The sequence below is a fragment of the Canis lupus genome, chromosome 36, assembly GCF_003254725.2.
Source record: "Canis lupus dingo isolate Sandy chromosome 36, ASM325472v2, whole genome shotgun sequence".
In the NCBI taxonomy this organism is placed as follows: domain Eukaryota; kingdom Metazoa; phylum Chordata; class Mammalia; order Carnivora; family Canidae; genus Canis; species Canis lupus.
Genome location: NC_064278.1, coordinates 14856016 through 14878485, shown reverse-complemented (window position 1 = coordinate 14878485; position 22470 = coordinate 14856016). Strand labels below are relative to the sequence as shown.

General features: G+C 35.1%; 1 protein-coding gene across 6 annotated transcripts in view; it reads right to left on the bottom strand.

Annotated features, from left to right (window-relative positions):
* UBR3 (ubiquitin protein ligase E3 component n-recognin 3) overlaps positions 1–22470 on the bottom strand; it is a 224727-nt gene that overhangs the window by 17760 nt on the left and 184497 nt on the right. For all 6 annotated transcript variants that reach the window (XM_025460110.3, XM_025460112.3, XM_025460113.3 and 3 more), the window contains 3 exons: positions 8482–8606; positions 4798–4905; positions 4554–4679 (listed from right to left, as the gene is read on the bottom strand). In XM_025460110.3, coding sequence (XP_025315895.1) covers positions 4554–4679; positions 4798–4905; positions 8482–8606 — 359 coding nt within the window. The remainder of the gene's footprint in view (positions 1–4553; positions 4680–4797; positions 4906–8481; positions 8607–22470) is intronic.

The window sequence follows — 22470 nt, the reverse complement described above, 5'->3', positions numbered from 1 at the left end:
CTTACTCACTCTCTGTGTCTGTTTCCTTGTCTGCAAAGTGAGGATTATAACAGCTATTTCATAGTTGCTGGGAAACTTAAATGAATTTATTTTTTTTAAGAATTATTTATTTATTTATGATAGAGAGAGAGACAGAGAGGTACAGAGATACAGGAGGAGGGAGAAGCAGCCTCCATGCCGGAAGCCCGACATGGGAGCCCGACGTGGGACTCGATCCTGGGACTCCAGGATCGCGCCCTGGGCCAAAGGCAGGTGCCAAACCGCTGAGCCACCCAGGGATCCCAACTTAAATGAATTTAAATGCAATGCACTTAAATCAGTGCTTAGCATGTGTCAATATACAATAAATGCTAGCAATCATTGTAATTATTTATGGCAAAACTATTGTTGACAGAAGAAAGCAAAAAGAATTAAATAGAAGAAAGAAAAAAGGATTAAAGGAGATATATCAGAGCACTAGTTTTCAAATTGGGGCAGGTGATAATCACAGTCTCCTGTAAGAGTCTGATAATCATTTTCTTCCAAGAAAACTACACATACACAAACATTTTACAAACAATGCCATGGAATTCAAAAATTCCTGAAGTCCCTGTATAAGAATTCCAGAGTTAAAGGATAAATAAAAGAAGATGCATTTAAATAGGAGAAAATGTAACAGAACCATACAGGTCACTATAAGTAGCCCTATTATGGTAGTAGAAACAGTGTCAGATTAAGACATTTAACTAAATTAGGAAAGTCTAACAGATCACTGTGAAGAGCAAAATGTTGTGTCGGGACATGTACTGGGCACCACTCCTCATGAGCAGTAATGCTTACTGGAATGTCTAAAAATCCTGAAAAATTTATTGTTAAGCTCAAGAGTCTCCTGGCTTTTAGAAATAACCACTCAAACTATTAGCAATGTGGTAAATGTGGATGATTAATGTTCAAAACTTCCAATTGGATTTCACCATTTTAGCAACATATTAGAAAATATAATTTTATTTTTATTTTTATTTTTTTAAAGATTTATTTATTTATTTATTTATGATAGACAGAGAGAGAGAGAGAGAGAGAGGCAGAGACACAGGCAGAGGGAGAAGCAGGCTCCATGCTGGGAGCCCGACGTGGGACTCGATCTCGGGACTCCAGGATTGCGCCCCGGGACTCCAGGATCGCGCCTCCAGGCGCTAAACCGCTGAGCCACCCAGGGATCCCAGAAAATATAATTTTTAACTAAAAACAAACAAAAAGACATGCACAGGACATTTTAGAATTCTCTTTGGGATGCAGCAGAATAAAAAAGGATGCTGCCTGTTATTTCCATTGCTCAGAATCCTAAATGGACATGTATTAAGACAACAAGACAAAAATAAAGATGTGAAGGAAAAGGACAATTTTCTCCTTATTTTCAGATGACATGGTCATAATTACATAAAACAGCTAAAAGAATCAATAGACAAATTATTAGAACTAATAAGAGAAATCAGCAAGTAGCCAGTCACAAGAACACACTAAAAATCAATAGTATTATTCCGTACCAGGAAGGAGCAATCAGTGTGTCACCGAAAGAAGGCATCATTTAGATAGAAACTAAAACCATAAAGCGTAGAAACCTAGGATTCTCTTTATATACAATGCTCTAGAATTTAAAGTGACAATTTTACAATTCTATGAAAAGTATTAAAAGAGAACTGAATGAATGGACTTTATATATAAACTATGTTAAATGTTTTTAAAACTACATGTTCAAGGCAATTCTCATCTAATATCCTGGAGTATTTTGGAAGAAAATTTACAAATTGATTATATAATTATTTATGAAAATAAATGTTCACGTATAGCTAACCAGAAAAATTATTCTAAGTGAAAACGACAAAAAAAAAAAAAAAAAAGAAAAAAAACGTGGGGCAGCCCGGGTGGCTCAGCGGTTTAGTGCTGCCTTCAGCCCAGGGCTGAAGATCCTGGATCCTGGAGATCTGGGATCAAGTCCCACATTGGGCTCCCTTCATGGAGCCTGCTTCTACCTCAGCCTGTGTCTCTGCCTCTCTCTCTCTCTCTCTCTCTTTCTCTCTCTCTGTGTCTCTCATGAATAAGTAAATAAAATCATTAAAAAAAAAAGTGAAAAAAAAAGTGAAATCTGCAAGTGAGATTACATAAATGACAGAAATCTAAACAAAAAGAGACCAAATTTCTATCTAAAGTTGTAACTTAACTTTTCTCGCTTCAGTTGAATATATCCACATCCAACCAATCCCTCAACTTGAATATATGCAAAGTACTTTCATTCGGGCCCCACAAACTTACTTCACATTTCCTCCTTCTATTAATTGTATCAGAAAGGTTCAAGTGTCCCAGGTCCAAAACCCACATACAGTATGACTCTTCTCCCTTGACTCCCACATGTTCAACTAAAATCTTGACTATTCCATCTATGAAATCTTTAATATCTTCCTATCCTCTTCTATTTCTATACTATGTCATTCCCCAACTAGCTTTTCTGTTCCCAATTCTTCCATTCCTCACACCCCCAAATCTTATATTATTAGAATGAGATTTTATCCTAAAATAAAATTTGAATCATGTTACATTTTTGTCTCAAATCTTTCAATGGTCCAAATTCCTTCATGTGAAATTCAAGATCCATTACAACTTCACCACAATGTATTTCTTTTTTAAACATTTTAAAAAAATTTTTATTTATTAATGATAGTCACAGAGAGAGAGAGAGAGAGAGAGAGAGGCAGAGACACAGGCAGAGGGAGAAGCAGGCTCCATGCAACGAGAGCCCGATGTGGGATTCGATCCCAGGTCTCCAGGATCGCACCCTGGGCCAAAGGCAGGAGCTAACCTGCTGCGTCACCCAGGGATCCCTCCACAATGTATTTCTAACACTATGTAGCATTGTTCCTTTCTGTGCTAATTGAATCATTTCTTCCCTGTCCTATGCATATGCCTGGTGCTCTATCACAAGCATCACTGTACAGCCAACCCCAACCAGCTTTCAATGCCGAGGTCAAGAGCTTCTGCTTCCAGATAATTTCCAACTCATGGAAGAAAAATACCTTCCAGTAAAAACAAATGATAAAATAAACCATAAGGTAATAAGTATACAAAGAACCACAGCCTATAGCCTTTAAATGTGAAGGGAAAAAAGCTGATGAATGAAATAGGTTTTTTTCTATTAATATCCATGCTTGAGGATGCTCATACAGTAGTCCCCCACCTTATCACAGTTTCACCTTGTGTGGTTTCATTTACTGGTGGTCAACTGTGGTTTAGAAATATATGATTCATCTTCTGACATATAATCACAAGGTCAACAGTAGTCTATCACAATGCCTACATATCGTTCATTTCATTTCATCATGTAGGAATTTTATCATCTCATATCACAGGAAGGGTGAGTACAATACAGTAAGATATTTTAACAGACTGTATTCATATAACTTTTATAACATATTGTTATAAATATTCCATTATTATTGTTAATCTCTTACTCTGCCTAATTATAAATTAAACTTTATCATAGGTATCCTTTTTCCATAGGAAAAAAACCTAGTATATACAGAGTTCAATACAAGCACTAGTTTTAGGCATCCACTGAGGGTTTTAAAACATATCCCCTGCAGATAAGGGAAACTACTATATGTCAGAGGAAATACTTTTAAGGTGAAATTTTAAAATAAATAACTATGAAAGAAAATATCTAGTGGATGAACATTTAAAATTTTAATTAAAATTAAATTAAATTAATTTTAATTAAAATTTTAATTTTAATGTTTGAGGACAAATGTACAGAGTTTATCTTGAATCACTTGAAAAAAAAAACACCAAAGAATCTAAACTATTTAATGTAATGATCAATTACTTAAAAAAAGAACAATCAACTGCTTAATTGTGATATACTGCAGGCTTTGAAGACCATATATATGATAAATGTCTTAATTCCCATATCGAATTCCCTGGAAACAGATGACAGATAATGTCAGGATTATAATCCTATGAGCAGTTTGGTTTACTTACCTTCTGGTTTTCTACTCTGTCACTTTCTTGCCTACTCACATCAACTTAGTTTTATGAAATAGATTAAACCAGTGATAATTCATACATCCAAATTTTTAACGTAACTTGTTTACAAACTGAACATTTTCCTGTCCCAAAATTATATAAATGCCATCATGTCTTCAGATAACCAGCTTTCTGACAACATAACTTTTAATAGGATAGTAAAAGCAGATAATGATCAGTGATTAATATATCAATATGATAAAAATAATGATAAATATATCAGTATGAAAACTGATCTTGTTCAAGTACTGGGCATTTAATAGCATTGATCTCATACAAAAATGCTCAAATATTAAATATTAGTAATATCATAAATGTAAGTAGATGCTAGCAAATACAAAAAAACAATAGTAAATGTTCTAAATGTTTATTCCTTTGAGTTGGACTAACATATACCTGCATGACAGTTCTGTATACATATAAATATTTTACTATTTGTCAGTATATTTCAAAAAATTAACTGTAAACCAAGACTTCCTATTCTCTACCACAAATTATACCTGGCAGCTAGGTAAATCTTCCCCAAAAAGATGATGCTGAAGAAGGCTGGTGATTCTGAGGAAAGGTAAGCAGAAGTCCTGTAAGTATTTTTCCATGGATTCAGGAGACCAAGAAATAGGGCTAACCTAAAGTTAAAAAAAGAGAATCTCAACAATTCATTCTATAATAGATATAGCTTAAAAATTATATTCATAATGGCAATAATACCTAAATTTTTAACAAATTACTATATCTGGAACATACCATTGCAGATTCCTGAGTTCCTTCTTCATGGTATAACTTTCCTTTAGATAGTTCACTTATCACAAAGCTCAGTAACACTTCATAAGACTTTTCAGTATCACATGTATTCTGGGAAAAAATTTAAAAATTAGTTCCATCGGTCACTGAAAAAATTACATTGGAAAGAATACTTTTTAATAATTGTGACTGCATTTTTTTCACACATGTAAACTTCAATTCCTTAAAATCTGTTAACAGTACACCCCTGGATTCTCTATGAAACTGGGTATGTCATTAAAACTATTCCAATACTTCTTTATTTTATTTTAAGATTGATTGATTGATTGATTGATTGATTTATTTATTTATTTATTTATTTATTTATGAGAGAGAGAGAGAGAGAGAGAGAGAGAGAGAGAGAGAGGCAGAGACATGGGAGGAGGGAAAAGCAGGCTCCATGCTGGGAGCCCAACACGGGACTGGATCCCGGGACTCCAGGATCGCGCCCTGGGCCAAAGGCAGGCACTAAACCGCCGAGCCACCCAGGGATCCCCCATGTCCTGATTCTAAACTACAAAAACAGCCCTGACTCTACAAGTGCACTCTTTAATCAGGTGACCCTCTCTACCCTTGACTAATTAGCCAAAAGGATGATCACCTGCCAATCAACAAAAATCAATATCCCACTAAATATCAAAAAAGCAACACATTATGTTTCCAAAATTAATTTAATCAGAGTAGTTTTTAAATAGGCAGAGTTCACTTAAACTCAAAATGCAGAAGACTCAAGAGAAAATATTACCATGATTTTGCTGCTTATTAATCAATGTGATATATTAAAGTTTCTGAAAATATACAATTCAGCCTAAAAGTTTCCTGAATTCAATATACCCTTGAGTAAAAGATTTACAGAGTATAACAACAGCAAAGTATTTCAAGTTATAATACTTTCTAATTTATGGGGAAAATACCCTCAATAAAAACAAATGATGTTCAGATCATTCAAGTAAGTTACTGAGTGATAATCAGCTTTTAAATCATTATTATCAAAACATATCTTAAGCACTTCTTTTATACATGGCAGGTACTATTCAGATCAGAAAGCAAATATAATGTAATATTCACTCTTGTATGGAGAACTTCTGATGAGAAGATTTATTAGATAAGAAAATAATTTTATTTCATATCTAAGAAGTCTCAGGAAAGCATATTTTTATGTAAGCACTATTTGAATTTTACGAGGAGGGTTGTAAAGCTTAAGAAGAGGATTTCTAATACCATGGATGAAAGACTCAGAATCAAGATCAAAAGAATCCAATGGGAGAGATGGCAAAGGTATGTGGGTTAAATAAAGAAAAGGATCAGGGGTTGAGAGATTCAACAGTTATGTGTGGGGCAGATGCTTTATCTAAATAATAGTAGTTCTTCAAATTTGGGGGGGGGGGTGACAGGACCTTTGAATATATGTTGGATGCTATGGTCCTACTCCCCAACAAAACAAAACAAAACAAAACAAAACAAAACAAAACAAAACAAAACAAAACATGAAAAAGGAAAGGAAAAGGAAAAGGAAAAGGAAAAGGAAAGGACCGGACCTTAGATTATGAAATACTGGTACAGTCTTTTAATAGAAATTCCACTAACCAAAAGAACACAACTTATACCAACTGTAATAATTATATTTCTAGCATAACTAAACCTCATTTTCCTTTACAAATATGTAATACCTGTATTTTTATTGCCCTGGACCAGATTAGGGCTGGCAAAATATCTGTTTTCATTGGAACTGTCATATTTGAGGATAAGAAAATGAGGGATGGAATGAGTAAGTGAGACTCAATGAAGAAAGGAAAGAAGAAGAGGGTGAGGGAAAGAAGGAATAAGTAAAGGAAGAAGGAAGGATAAAGAAGAGGAATGACTGATGCAGAATAGTTACAAAAATCACAATGACTTATTTCATTACTTATAAATTTTGTTGTTGCTATTATTTATAATCTGCTATATATCTAAATGTTTCAGTTTATTACAGAATAAGCTAGCAACATGTGGCAAACCAACCAACAGAATACCATAATTTTTTTGTTTCCATTCACTAAAAGCAATTTATATGGCTATAACCTTCTAATATAGGTTCTGATAAGAATCTGCCTTACATTAAATGTTTCATTAACTACTTTTAAAAATAGCTAACAATTATCAAATTGAGAAAGAAAATTGACAGAACAGTTACCTAAATTAGTTCCATCATAGATTTACAATTGTCTGATTTTCTGTTATTAGGTCTCATTTTAGCAAAAATCAGATGAATAGATTTAGACCTAAATTATATCAGAAAATGTTTTAAATTAGTGTACTGTTTAGACATCTTATTAAGGAAATATATTTAAACAACATAGAAATCGAATATACCTGATTTGAATATTAACAATCCAAATATCAGATCATAGTGCAGAGATATGAAAAGAGTATTTAGAAAAAAGAAAGATTAAAAAAAAAAAAAAAAGAAAGATAATTGCAGAAAGCAAAATTATCCAAGAATGAGCTATTTAGTGGCAGGAGCTCAGCCTGGTATTCAGGCCAACAACTAATATCCCTAATTAAAACATAATGAACTTGGTGATGATACTATATTAAATTTTTGTACACATATTCATGGTTTGGGAGTAAACTAGTGATAAAAGTGAAGATTATATTGACTAGATTTCATGTATTTATAATTGCTTCTCTTTTGATATGAGTAGATATGATTTTATTTTTATTTTTTAAATAAATTTATTTTTTATTGGTGTTCAATTTACCAACATAAGTAGATATGATTTTAATACAAACTTTTCATTAAGGTTCAAAACCTCCTGAAGACTCTATAAATCAATCAATAGGTTCAATTAACACCATAGTTACTATTTTTTCCAAAACACAGAAGTAATTTATTTTACCTACCTCTCAGCCAAACCATCTAACTCAGTTCTTTGGTTCTATAGTATCATTTCTGTTCTGAAGTCACTGAAAATACTTAGGTTTAACTAAACTTGCACAATTTTTCCAAATTATTTATGTAATTTTAACTGGAAAACTTTAAATTTGCTAAGAACTTATGTTTTTTTTTTTAAGAGGGGAGGAGGGAAGAGCAGGGAGAGAGCGACAGAATCTTAAGCAGACTCCAAGCCCAGAATGGAGCCCAACCCAGGGCTTAATCCCACAACCCTGAGATCATGACCTATGTCAAAATGCTTAACTGACTGAGCCCCCCGGGTGTCCCACTTCTGTATTTTTTTAATTTAAAGAATAATAATTAAGAAAAGGCTAGGATTTTTAAACTCATAAGTGATGAGTCAAAAGCCATCTTTGGATGGACTGGAAATAGGAGCAAGGAGAAGAAAATATGACAAGTAAAATAGGTAAGTCTGTAGATACTTTATTACTTGCTCACTGTGGTTGGCACAAATTTTATAACTTCTCTAAGTTTAAGGTTTGCAAGCAAAGGCAAAATAAAACTGCTCAAATAAAAAGGGAAAAAGGTCAAGGATGCAGAAGACCTTATTGATCAAGGAGACATTTTTAACTTTTTTAACCTAAGGTGCTCCATTTCAATTGAAATACTATAAATAACTCATTTTGCCTTTCAAACACCTAATCTCATTCACTCATATCCCCAACTTAAAGGAGTTCACCGAACTAATAAATAAATTCAGACAAGACACTAACCTTTTTGAGAGCTCCTGTGTGTTTCCAGGCCGACCTATCTTCCTCATTGCATTTAACTGAAAGTGCCACAAGAGCTTGTGTGTATAGTAGGGTAAAAAGCACCTTCACGATGCAGGTGAAGTGGTCTGTAAGAGAAAGAGAAGATCATTATTTCTTTGGAATCTAAATATTTTGTGCTCAAGATCATTTCACAAATATATACCTTTCCTTGAACATGTTATTGGTTTTTGTTCAACATTTAAGTAGTTTAAACTAATGAGATTATAATGTAGTATTAAATTTGCTACCCAATGGACCTGAAATCATGAAAGCAAAATTCTATTATTCATCCACAGAACATATAAATGAGAGGCAGTTAGCACAGCATAAAGTGTGCTCTGTTTTAAAAGACCAGAGTGCTAATGCCACTCAATCTTGGAATAGTTGTGTAATGTTGGCAAATCCCCTTACTGGACATTATGTGCTTAACAACAACATCTAGGAGCCAGTGTTTAAAACCAACACTTCATCTACTCCAGTGTGATATGAACCTTATAAAGAATATAATATATAATATAGAACTTCTAAAGTTAAAAAAAAAAGAAATACTAATATTTTAGGCACTACAATTGAGTTTGAAATTTTGATTTAAAACTGTAATAAAAAAATAAAAATAAAATTATAATAATGCAAAAAGAGTAGTAACAATACATAAAATAAAATGCCTGGTAGCTTCTGGCACATATCTGATACTTCTAGCACATATTAGATATTTCATAAATGGTAGCTTAAAAATCATAATTAATATTTAAATTGATCTAATAGCTTAGAAAATTTCCTCAAATGTCTCATTTAATCCTCATAACAGTCTCAACTGGACATCTGAGCTTCAAAAGGAAGTGCCTCTGATACAAAGCACCCAGGTCTGAACTTGAATCCATATAGATTATTTTATTGCAGATTCAGTATAACTATCTCAAGTCAGTTCCAACATCTCGGACCATGCTTCTGTCCTTTCTTGCCTACAACAGCTTAATTAGTTGTGTTGGGGGTCCCTGAGACCACTTCCAAGATGATGATTCATCAGGAGGACTCACAAGACTTACACTATAGTCCTATGATTTATTATTACAGCAAGAGATATAAGGTAAAATCATAGAAGGCAAAAGGCACATTGGGCATAATCCAGATGAAACTTTCAGAGTTCTCTACCAGTAGAGTAACACAGAGCATGCTTAATTCCTCTAACAAATTGTAAAAGCATGTGAGAAACTCATGTCAGGTAAGTTCATTAAGAAATTCAGTGCCCAAGGTTTTTATTGAGGTTAGGTCACATAGGCACCCTCTACCTAGCACATAGTAAAGTCCTAAACTCCCAGGAGGAAAGCAGGTGTGTTCAGCATAAATCATTGTTTGTGCAGTTTAGACAGAGTGAGCCACTCTCATCAGTTCTGTGGACGGGGGTGGGGGGGGGGTTGTGGAGACCCGCCCCAAAACAAAGTTCCCAAATGCCTGTCAAGGCCTTTCAAAAGTTAACAGTGAGGCCTTCTATGTTAATTCTTTCCTCCACAGTGAGTGATTTATGTGCATCACCTCTTAGCCTCTTGCAACCTTTTCTTTCTTTCTCTTTCTTTTTCTTTCTTTCTTTCTTTCTTTCTTTCTTTCTTTCTTTCTTTCTTTCTTTCTTCTTAATTACAGGCAGACTGATATTTTTAAAGGAAATATTTGGCATCCTTCTACTGGATCTTTGTACAAGTTGCAACATTCTTTCCTTCCTGATAACCTGGTTAACTCTTAAATTAGATGACACCTTAAGGTCACTTCCTAAGGAAAATCTTTCCTGATTCTAAAGTGAGTGAGTGGGTGTGTACATGCATACACACGTGAGCACCATCTCTTCCTCATGTTGATGGGCTGGGGTGGGAACTTGACATAGCTGAGCTAGTCAGAGTACCTATCTGGGATTTTTCTAACTGGAGGTAAAGATATAAGTCTGGAAGTGTTAGAGGTCATCCTCCTTGGTTTATGGCAGAGACTGTCTAAAGTAACACTGAATGAAGCAGATCCACAGAGAGGAGAGATCCAAGATGGCAAAAACCCTGCCAGCATCCAAAGCCCTGGTTCTGGTAATTCCCAAGACTACTCTCAACTGTTAAAGTTTGATAATGTGAGTCCATCAGTGTTCTTCTGTGCTTATAAGCTAGCTCTAAATGATTTTCTAAATGTCCTAACACCTACGTGGTTACCATATGCCAGGATACAGACAATAAAAACTTACAATCTGTGTAGAGAGAGAGAGAGACAGATGGCTAGATATATGCATGTGGTATACTGGTAGAAGATAAGAGGATGAACTAATGAAGATAAAGGGCAGGGCATGAAAAAAAATAAATAAATAAAGCCTCCTGTATCAAGCAGGAAAGTTAAGTCTTGAATGACAAAGCCTTAATGAGGAAGGCAAGGGCAGGGAAAGGAAAGAAAGGGGGATTCTAGGCTGATGAAGCCATTTTTATGAGAGCACAGAAAAAGCCTAAGGTTTGCAAGAACTATAAATTGTCCATTGTAACTAGAATCAAGTAGTGATTTTTGAGAGATGAAGCTCAAAAAGCAATATTCATGCTAAAGATAAAAGGTTGTGACCTATAGGCTACCTAACTGCAGCTTACAGAGATGTTTGTTTTTCCTTTACCTTGTTTAGTTTTTAGTAACTAACATTTAATTATAGTATATTTCTTATAAAATCCCAGAATTCCCCTTATTCTCAAAAAAACAGGAAGATCTGACAATCCTGGGCTTACATTCTTACATGCCAACAATGATCTGGAGCTGAGTGATAACTGTCCTCTTCAGCCAAGCATACATTCTAGAGAATTGTCAGTCTCCCACTCCTGATTATATCAAACCAAAGGCTGTTTCACAAGGAGTCAATAAATAACATTGTTAACAACAGACTTAGGCTATGAAGCCAAATTGTCTAGATCTAAATTCTGACTTTTTAGATCTGAGGCAGGTTAGTAATACATTCTTGCTTTTGTTTCCTCATCAATTTAATGGAGATAATAATCTCACCTACCTTAAAAGGATTAAGTGATAAAAGGTTTATAATTAAATGCTTAAGATAGTACATAGCAATGGCAATCAGTAAATTTCTGTTATTAATATTAGTATTTATGTTACTTGTTTATTTATAGGCATTGTATTTATAGCACCTGGACTGGCCAATGAGAAGCCACTGGAGAACTTTAAGCCACTGGAGAACTTTGAGACTAATAATATCAGATCTGCATTTTAAAATATTCACTGTTGGTATTGGGTGTTAAGATGGTAGAGGAGTAGGGTGACCCTAAGCTTTCCTCTTCCCTCAAAAACAGCTAGATAAATATCAAATCATTCAGAATACCCAAAAAATTGCTCTGAGGACTGAGAGAGAGCTGTAGGTCTACAAGAAGAAAAACAGCCACCTCATGGAAGGTAGGAGCTGCAGAGAATTGATTTGGGAGAGAAAAAACTCATGGGAACTGCAGAGGGGAGGGAACCCTGGTCTCAGAGAGAGGAGTGAGATTGACAGGGAGAGAGAGAAAAAGAGTGAAAAAAAAAAAGAGGAAAAACACATACAGGGGATTGCGCAAGAAAATTCTTCCCCAAAATTACTGACTGGGAAAAGGAGAAGGTTTAAAAGCTGCATTTTTTATAAACAGTGGAATGTAGAGTCTGAAGTTTCAAAGGTCAGTGCCATGCCAGGGTCATACCTGGTGGCCTTAGTGGTACTCCTGTGGGGAAGAAGGGTAGAGATCGGGGAGCGGCAGTATGGTCTGAGGAGCCCTGGGTCCCATCAGAGAGAAACAGTTCCCCTGCTTGGAGTGCATTTGGTAGTGGTGATATGGCCTCTCTGGGGCAAAAGACCTGGCAGGTGCCGTTGAACTGGCCTCTTCACCAGCATAAGAACAAAGAAGCCAGCTGAGGGTAGCAAACCTTAGCAGCAACTTTGTGCTATTATTTACCATAATCTCCAAATTGCTGTGCAGTCACATGACCATTTTTTGGGACCAGCTGGCCCTGGCCACAGTGCAGTGAGATCCTCCCCCAGAGAATCAGTGCAGGTCCAACCACAGGTGCCCCTGAAGTTTGGAGTTTTGAAACCTAGCCATGCCTGAGACAAAATACAGGAGTACTGTACCAACTAGCAGATGGACAGTTCAGACACAGACAGGGTAAAGGCAGGGGACTGACAGAAGCTGGGGAAATAGGACAGGTGACCATTTGCTCGTCTGTGAGGGCTTCCTGAGGAGTGGTGGGCATGAGCTCCCAGTCGTGAGGCAAGAGAGTGGGTTGAAGCCATTCCCCTTCCCATCCTGCCCCCCATCAACACTGACCAACTTCAGTAAATAAAAAGCACTATCAAGTGGAAGTCAGAGCTGCTTACACCAAACCCTGCCCTCCTCCACCCTGTAGGTGCATCTCTACTGGGGAAGTCTATCTGAAAATCAGAGCAGCAGGCCCCTTCCCCAGAAGACCAGCACAAATCCCTTGTCTGTAGCAAGTCTTTCGATCATAGAGTGCTGTAAAGTTTCAGCTTTAGGGGAAACAGGATCTAATTTCCTTTGGGGTTTTTGGTTTTCTTTTTTGTTTTTGAGATAGAAAAAGCAATTAATTTATTTTTTAGTTCAAGGTTCTCTTAACAAGCAGACCAAAATGCACCTTGGATCTAGCTTCTTAATTTTAATTTTATTTTATTTTGACCACCAAAATGACAAGATGGAGGCATTCATCTCAAAAGGAAAAAACAGAAGTGATAGCCAGGGATTTAATCAAAACAGATATAAGTAAGATGTCTGAGCCAGAATTTGAAACAATTATAAGGATACTAGCTGGACTTCAAGAACAGTATAGAAGACACTAGAGAATCCCTTACTACAGAGATAAAAGAACTAAAACCTAGTCAGGCCAAAATTAAAAATGCTATAACTGAGATGTAAATCTGAATGGATCCCATGACAATGAAGATGGACAAAGGAGAGGAATGAATCAGTGATATAGAAGATAAAATTATGAAAAATAATGAAACTGAAAAGAAGAGGGAAAGAAAGGTACTGGATCACAAATGTAGACTTAGGGAACTCAGCAACTCCTTAAAGTGTAATAACAGTATCATAGGAGTCCCAGACGATGAAGATAGAGAAAAAGGGGCAGAAAGTTTATTTGAGCAAATTATAGTTGAAAACTTTTCCTAATCTGGGGAAGCAAACAGACATTGAAATCCAAGAAGCACAGAGAACTTCCATTAAATTCAACAATAGGTGGCCATCACCAAGACATATCACAGTAAAATTCACAAAATACACAGACAAGGAAAGAATCCTGAAAGCAGCAAGGGGGAAAAAAGTTCTTAACCTACAAGGGAAGACAGATCAGGTTCACAGCAGATCTGTCCATAGAAACTTGGCATGCCAGAAGAGAGTGGCAGGATATATTCAACATGCTGAGTGGGAAAAACTCGTAACCAATAAATTTTACATCATTCAGAATAGAAGGACAGATAAGAGTTTTTCAGACAAACAAAAACTAAAAGAATTAATGACCACTAAACCAGCCCTGCAAGAGAAGATATTAAACAGGACTCTTCAAGTGGGGGGGAGTAAAAGACTAAAGCATCAAAGACTAGAAAGGAACAGAGAGCATCCCCAAAAGCACCAATTTTACAGGTAACACAATGGCACTAAATTTGTATCTATCAATAATCACTGATTGTAAAGGGACTAAGTGCTCCAAATGAAAGACACAGTGTATTTCAGAATGGATAAAAAGAACATGACTCATCTAAAACATTCACTACTGCTTCTTGTGAGAAAGGGACTGAAACAAGGCAAGACTAGAGGCAAGACAACCTATTAGCAGACAGCAAAAATACCACAAATGAGAAATTAGACAACCTGAACTAAGGAAGAATAATGATTTAAATATTAAAAATGACAGGATTCAGTAGCCCTCTGGAGGTAGAATGATGGTACTCTCTCACTGACAACAAAGTTTAGTGGTAGGACTAAAATGGAACGACTAAAACAGAGAAAGAGGGCAAGTTTGAATGGGGGAGAAAATTAAATTATAATCTTAATGTTATATATGCTGTTTGTAGTATGCATTGGAACTTGGGTCTGGAGCTCACCAGGAGGTTGTCAACTGGAGCTAGAGATTTGGGAATCATCAGACAATAGGTGAGTAGAAGTCATTGGAAAGAAAATAAAACTGAGAAGGGGCAGGAACTAAGGAACAACTCCAAGAATGGTGAGAGGAAGAGATGAATGAAAAGGAGCATTGAAAATGAGTGAAAAATAGATAGGAGGAGAACCAGAATACAATGGTATCATCAAAGTCGAGAAAAGAATATTTCATGACTTAACTGAATGTCTTAATAGAATGATGAACATTACAGAATTTGTCTACTAAACACAACAAAATGAAGGAAGTCATTTATGCTGCCCAGAAATACCACTCATATATAATTACTTCTCATTTTAAACCATGTGTGTGTGTGTGTGTATATATATATATATATATTTTTTTTTTTTTTTGCTTAAAAAGAAGTAATATATTTAAGGAAAATAACAGCTACTATAAGCATAATCTTAGCTTTTCAATGTAGCAAAGTACTAGTTTGGGTTTCAGTCATTTTATCTACCTTGATTATCATCATTTTTCAAGTATTTCAAATGGCAGTTTAAAGTCACAGCTTATGCTTAAGTTCTCACATTTACTCATTTATCTAACAAATATTTACTAAATGCTTACCATGTGCAATCAGTGGTTTTTAGGGACTTGGAAGAAAACAAGCTATCACTCACATAAGATGTACATTGGTTCCACAGGTTGTTACTTTCTAAGGTTGCAAAAGAGAACAAAGCCTTCAAATCCAATTATCAATATTTTAAAAGGAAAAGGAAATTGGACATCTACTCTCTCAGCCAATATGCTTTTTAAAAGCCCCAAACCAGAACCCTAACTACCAAACCACCTGAAGGTGAACAAAGGAAGATCATTACTTCCTTGAAATGCCTGTGCAAGCAGACTGTGCACCACGGCACAGACTATAAACTTTATAGTGCTACTGCATGATAAGAAAAAGGGGTGGGGGACCATGGTGCTGCAAAGGCTGCTCAATAATGAAAAACTGACCATAAAAAATACAAGAGTTTAGTATGGAAGATATGTTAGCCTAGAGTTCTTTAAAAAGTGAATTTTTCTTTAGAATCAACAATGAAAATTATATTCCTTATTTCCTATTCCAAATGTCTGTGAACTGAAGTTTCTTTTTCGGGGGGAGGGGCAGGGGAAAGAGGGAGAGAGAATCTTAAGCAGGCTCTAAGCCCAGCATGCAGCCAGACACAGGGCTCGATTTCTTGACCCTGAGATCACAAACTGAACAGCAAGCAAGAGTCATATGCCCAGCTGACTAAGCCACTCAGGCACCCCTGTGAACTGAAGCTTCTGAAATCTTGGAGAGGTGCCACATCTACCTCATTATACTATTTGAGAACATGAAGTCATCAGTTTTGTTATTTATATTCAATTCATCATTTTAAAAAATCTTAAACTTCATACTTCATTAAATTAAAACATTTTAAATAGATAACATGTGTAAATCTTTGCCTGTATTTGACTTAATTTCATCAAGATAAAATCTTTAAAAAACAGGGATAGTTCAAAGAATGGTTCAAAGGGTACTGACATAACTGAGACAACCCCTTGACTCTATAATGATATCATTAAAATATGAGTAAACCAATTTTCTTCAGTGAGTAATACATGAAGACTTAATGAGAAATTTTAAAAATGAGACAATTCAGTATTTAGTAAGTACCATCTCTATGCAATGGCATTTGTGCTGGGTTCTGTAAAAGTAATCCAAGAAATCTATAGTCTTCTGGGAAGATAATTTACTGGCTGGCTTGCAGGTACCATTCTTAGAGTAAGTGATAAAACAAGAAGACAAACGGGATTCAGATGTCTGCAGAAATTCCTTTCCCATAAATATTTTAGAGTTAAGGTAATACAAAATGCTCCAAGTTTCTTTTATGACAAGGTATAATATATGTAAAATAATAAAATCCTAAGGGTAAAATCATGTAAAAAAGATACAATCTAAAGATGGTATCAGACATTTTAATGTTTTCCTAAAATTACCATGAATAATTTCTGTAAAGATACACTATTCCATTGCCTCCATAAAGCTCTTTGCACATATCCATACAAATATCAAATCTTCTCAGTCTTCTCTTTTATGATCTGAGTTTCTAACTACACATGCTCTGACTCTCTTCAAAAAGTCTAGTCTACAACAAAAATCAATTTGTGATGTGTTTTGCATAATAAGCTCAACTCCATTTTCTCTTTGATGAGTGAAGAACCCAAATAGTTTAATAAGACTTTCTTTGTCTTGATCAACAGAACTCAGAAAAGATTCTAAGTTCATCTAACAACTAATAAGGTAGTTAAAGCTGTTCCCTTGGGTATACTTCATGGCAATTGTGGTTAATAAACTGCCTACATCCTCCAAGAACATTATATAGAAATGATCACAATATGAGATATAAAGATTTAAACCAAAGCAATAACTTTCTTGAATTTCAAAACAGAAAATACACCATTTACCAGAAAATAAGACAATTGGATATTTAACATATCCATTATATGAACATTTACAGCATATTATGTAGCAAGTAGGCACTAGGGATATATGTAAAATGATTCAAGTTCTTGAGGAGCTGATAGCTTAGAGAAGGAGATATTAAAAGAAAACCTACCATTATGACAATGAGACAAGTGTCAAAACAGAACTACAGATGAGTTATTATGGGAAAGGGGAAAAAACGCCCATTTAAGTGAAAGTTTTTCAGGAGAAGGTAACAAGGTAAGAGTACCACACCAGGAGTTATTAAGTAAATAATGGAGAAATGGCAAACATTAAAACATGCTCAAAACTCTCCAATCTTTAAAAAACAAAACTCCTTTGACTATAACCACATATAGCTTGTGCTCTTTCCCCACATTAATTCTTGACAGTTCTCTCTGCCATTTTCTTATTGCCCTCCCATTTCTCATCTCACTATAATCTGCTTCTGATTCTCCAACTACACAAAAGCAACTTCCTTACTATGATTCCTCATTACTGTATATAACTAGGAGTCCTCAGGAGAATTTACAGCTAACACATCTTTAGGGGTCCAAATCCTTTTGAAAACCTGGTTATGGGCTATGGAACTTCTCGGGAAAAAAACTGCATATATACATATAAAAATCTCCTATATAGGGGATCCCTGGGTGGCTCAATGGTTTAGCGCCTGCCTTTGGCCCAGGGCACGATCCTGGAGTCCCGGGATCAAGTGCCATGTCGGGCTCCTGGCATGGAGCCTGCTTCTCCCTCCTCCTGTGTCTCTGCCTCACTTTCTCTCTCTCTCTATCATAAATAAATAAATAGGGATCCCTGGGTGGCGCAGCGGTTTGGCGCCTGCCTTTGGCACAGGGCGCGATCCTGGAGACCCGGGATCGAATCCCACATCGGGCTCCCGGTGCATGGAGCCTGCTTCTCCCTCTGCCTGTGTCTCTGCCTCTCTCTCTCTCTCTCTGTGTGTGTGACTATCATAAATAAATTTAAAAAAATAAAAAAATAAAAAAATAAAAAAAAAAATAAATAAATAAATAAAATGTGTGTGTGTGTGTATATATATATATATAAAATAAATAAATCTTTAAAAAATCTCCTATATCATTTTAGGAGATTCATGGATTCCTACTAATGAACCCTTAAATCACAAATCAAAAAAGCTTTGGTCTGAAAAAGCTATCAAATCACATGGGATGATTGGGATCATATGATCAGAACATAAGCCAACACAAACCAAACACAGTATTTAAACAGTTATTATTCTACACTGGGAATAAAAGACATCAACTTTATTAAAATCTATGCTTTCAAGGTCGCCTTGGTGGCTCAGTCAGCTAAGCGTTTGCCTTCAGCTCACATTATCAGATCCTAGGATCGAGCTCCATGTCAGGCTCTCAATCTCTTTCTAATAAAGAAATTACTTAAATCTTTAAAAAAAAATCCTATGAATTCATAACAATACTAAAAAACAAAAAACAATCATCTTTGGAGGATGCTAAAAAAAAAAAAAGCACTCAATAGGGGTGTCTTGCTGACTGTCAGTAAAGCATGCAACTCTTGACCTCAGGGTTGTGAATTCCACATTGGGTGTAGAGATTACTTAAAAATAAGATCTTTAAAGAACAAAAACAATCTGGGAACCATGAACAGCCTCTATGTTACAAAAAGAGAGATACCTGGAAATTGTCTTGTGATGAAAAATATGTTACATCATCCATGAAGTATTTTTGCAAAAATAAAAAGAAATAAGAAACTGAATCTAGGTGCTTAAATCTACCTGCCAGTTTGTAGGGAACACATGGGAATAGAACCTATTATTAAAGGATGCCGTGAGGATGCAATTAAAGTACAGACAAAAGATCCAGATTCTTCAATGAATAAAATATAAGGGGAGGGGGGGAAACCCATAGAGTTAAAAGAGAAATAACTACCAAATTCAACGTGTAGATTTTGTTTGGATCCCAAATCAAATAAACCAACTGTAAGAAACCATTTCTAAAACTTACAGAAATATGAACACTGACTTGGTATCTAATGATATTAAGGCAAAATTACCCATTTAAAAGTGGGCTTATAGTATTGTGATTATGTTTATTGAACAAATCTTTATCTTTTAGAGATACATACTAAAGACTACATAGATGAAATGATAGGATGTCTAGGAGTTGCTTCAAAATAACCCAGGTAAGAGGGAGGATTGAATAGGAGGGGGTATAAATAAGATTGGCCATGAGTTGATAATTGGTGGGTACATGGAGGTTCATTAAACTCTGCTCTGTATTGTTATATATGGTTGAGTTATTCTAAAATAAACAGTATATTTTTACACAGCCTTGGTTTGTAACAAAGCAAGACTGAAATACTTCTTTCTTAAAGTGAATGGGAAATAATAAACAACCTTCTATCTCTGGATGCTGGATGCTGGATGCAGAAGATGGTGTATAATCACTAGTACTAGATGTCCCACTGAATCCTGGAGTCTCTAACCTGTAAGGCATGATTAAACAGAATTATGATACTCCTCAATAACTATCATGGGAATGAACAACATGATCGAAATCTGAGTAACTGACCCTTCCTAAAAAAAGATAATAGTTTTATGTTTTAAATCCCAGGGGTTCAAAAAGAAGGAAAACTTTAGCCAAAGATATGTAAGGTAAGTTTTGTGTGGACCTTTCAAGAGGATAAAGTTCTTCCCTCAACTTTCCATACTGCTGCCTTATTAAACAAAACCCTGATGATAGCAACTGCTGCAACTTTCTTAAAATAACAAAGATGAGAGTCACATCATACAACTGGAGTGTTGTGAAGTTGAAAGACCTGAGCTACCTTCAGACTTCCTTCTACATGAAAAAATAAAAATAAACCCGTCTTAGTTAAGCTACTGTGTCATGTGGGGTTTCTCCTCTGTTACATACAGCCAAACCTGATCCTAAGTTATAAAGGAACTAAGCATGAATACCTGAAAATAGCAACATAAGTTACTTTTAAGCTTATTTTTTAGAGGCCAATGGTATAATGGGTATAATAATGGATAAAAGGACATGAAAAGAGATAAAAGGAAAATAAGCACATGTCTTTAATATATTAACTCAAGCTTCTGAAGAGACAACTGGTGTAAAAAAAGTCTTTTAACCTGAACACGGTGCTAAACACTACAAAGCTAAAGGTAAGTTTCTGCATCACCTATTTTCAGATAAAATTGTGGGATCATTTAACATTCTAGTACATACAAACAGTAATATTTCCTCACTTTCCTTTCTTCTAATAACAACCAGTAACTAAAGAGGTACATGAATACATATTATTATATAAAAAACACAAATACAATAAAGATCACTGCTTGTTAACCCTATGTCAACAGGGAGTACAAAAGAAAAGTTACATTAACTCTACCTCTCCTACTCTACAACTCCCCATCTTTAAAAAAAAAAAAAACTATCTGAAAAAAATTCAAGTAACTTACTATTATGAGGCTCCAAACTTCCTAGCAATTAAATAAAAGTCTCTATCTGGTTATACATAAAATTCAAATAAAGGTCTCTATTTAGTTCTCAATGAGTGACAAACTAAAAGAAATTAACAAAGAATGGCAAATTTTTTTCTGGCCCTAAATTCTAAGAGGAATTTATGACTACAATGACAGTGAGCAACATATCTAATATCTTTGAAGCTGTTTTATAAAAACAGTGCAGATAATCAACCTTGAATTATTATGAAGTTTTAAAAAATATATTTTTAAAAGCAATTCTAACTAAAGTTAATGACTAAATACTTAGCTCTCTGGTTCTCCAAAAGTCAAGTCCATGTTTTATTCATCTTTGCATCTCCATGCTATGCAAAGAAGTACAGCAACCTGGCACATTAGCAGGTACTCATTAAAATCTTTTTGTTTCTTTTTTAATATTTTATTTATTATTCATGAGAGACAGAGAGAGAGAGAGAGAGAGAGGCAGAGACCTACATAGAGGGAGAAGCAGGTTCCATGCAGGGAGCCTGATGTGGGACTCGATCCCAGGACTCCAGGATCACGCTCTGAGCTGAAGGCAGACGCTTAACTGCTGAGCTACCCAGGCATCCCTCATTAAATATTTCTTGAACTAAATCAGGTAATGACTTTTACAACTAAATACTAAACAAACATCTATTGATTAAATTTGTCCACCAAACACTTCTTTAACGATATTATTTTAAGATACAGTTACTAACAGTTACATAGATGTTTTCCTGAATCTATTCTATTCATCTAGCTATTATTAAGTAGATCAATTTTCTTGACTCAAATTTTGGTAAACAAATTTAGAATATGTTTCCACTGAATGTAATTTACCATGTTCAATTAATTCAATGTATTACATCCTCTTTTGGCATTAATTTCACTTTCTATTGAGGGCTAGTGCTAACAATTGTCATCTCATGATAAGGGAAATGCACCAGTTACAGCTCTCAGACACTAATACAGTAGGTCCTTTACAATTAACTGAACTATTTTCAATTTAGATAAACATTAATTATAGAAATCAGTTTATTTCTATATATCAAGTTTCCTTCATTTTAGCTTTTCAAAGGTTTATGTAGTAATTATGCACATACATAAAATGTATATTTAAATATAGTATCTTTAAAAAATAAAAAACCTATTTTGAAAAAATTTTTAAATTTTTAATTTTTTTTTAAAGATTTTATTTACTCATTTGAGACAGAGTGATACAGACAGAGAGAGAGAGAGCAGGAGCAGGAGGAGAGGGAGAGGCAGAGGGAGAGGGACAAGCAGGCTCCTATGGAGCCAGGAGCCAAACATGGGGCTCGATCCTAGGAGCTGAAGATCATGACCTGTGCCAAAGGTAGATGCTTAACCATTTGAGCCACCCAGGCATCCTTATTTTGAAGACTTTATAAAACAAAATAAAATTGTTTACATTTCAAAATGTAGTATTACTAGTATAATTACAAGAGCACAGTCAGGGCAAATCAACCTAACTCCAAAGCAACTATTTCCCTAAAATAAAAAAACTAACCAAAGTAACACAAAAAACCTAGACAGCTTATAACTAATTTTGAAGAGATGAAATTCAATAAGGCTATTTAACAAGTATATTTTGTAAAGTCTGTAAAATAAATAATGAAATTCATATAGACAGCCAAACCTCAAAAAAGTAACATTCAAAAATAACTGAAATTTGGCAGTTTCTCAAGAAGTTAAACAGAATGGCCATGACTCAGCAAACCCACTTTTGGCTATGTACAGGTATTCAAACAAAAAGTGTACACAAATATAACAGTAGCACTACTCATAAGAGCCAAGTGGTAAAAACAATTGAAATGTCTATCAAATGATGACTGGATAAACA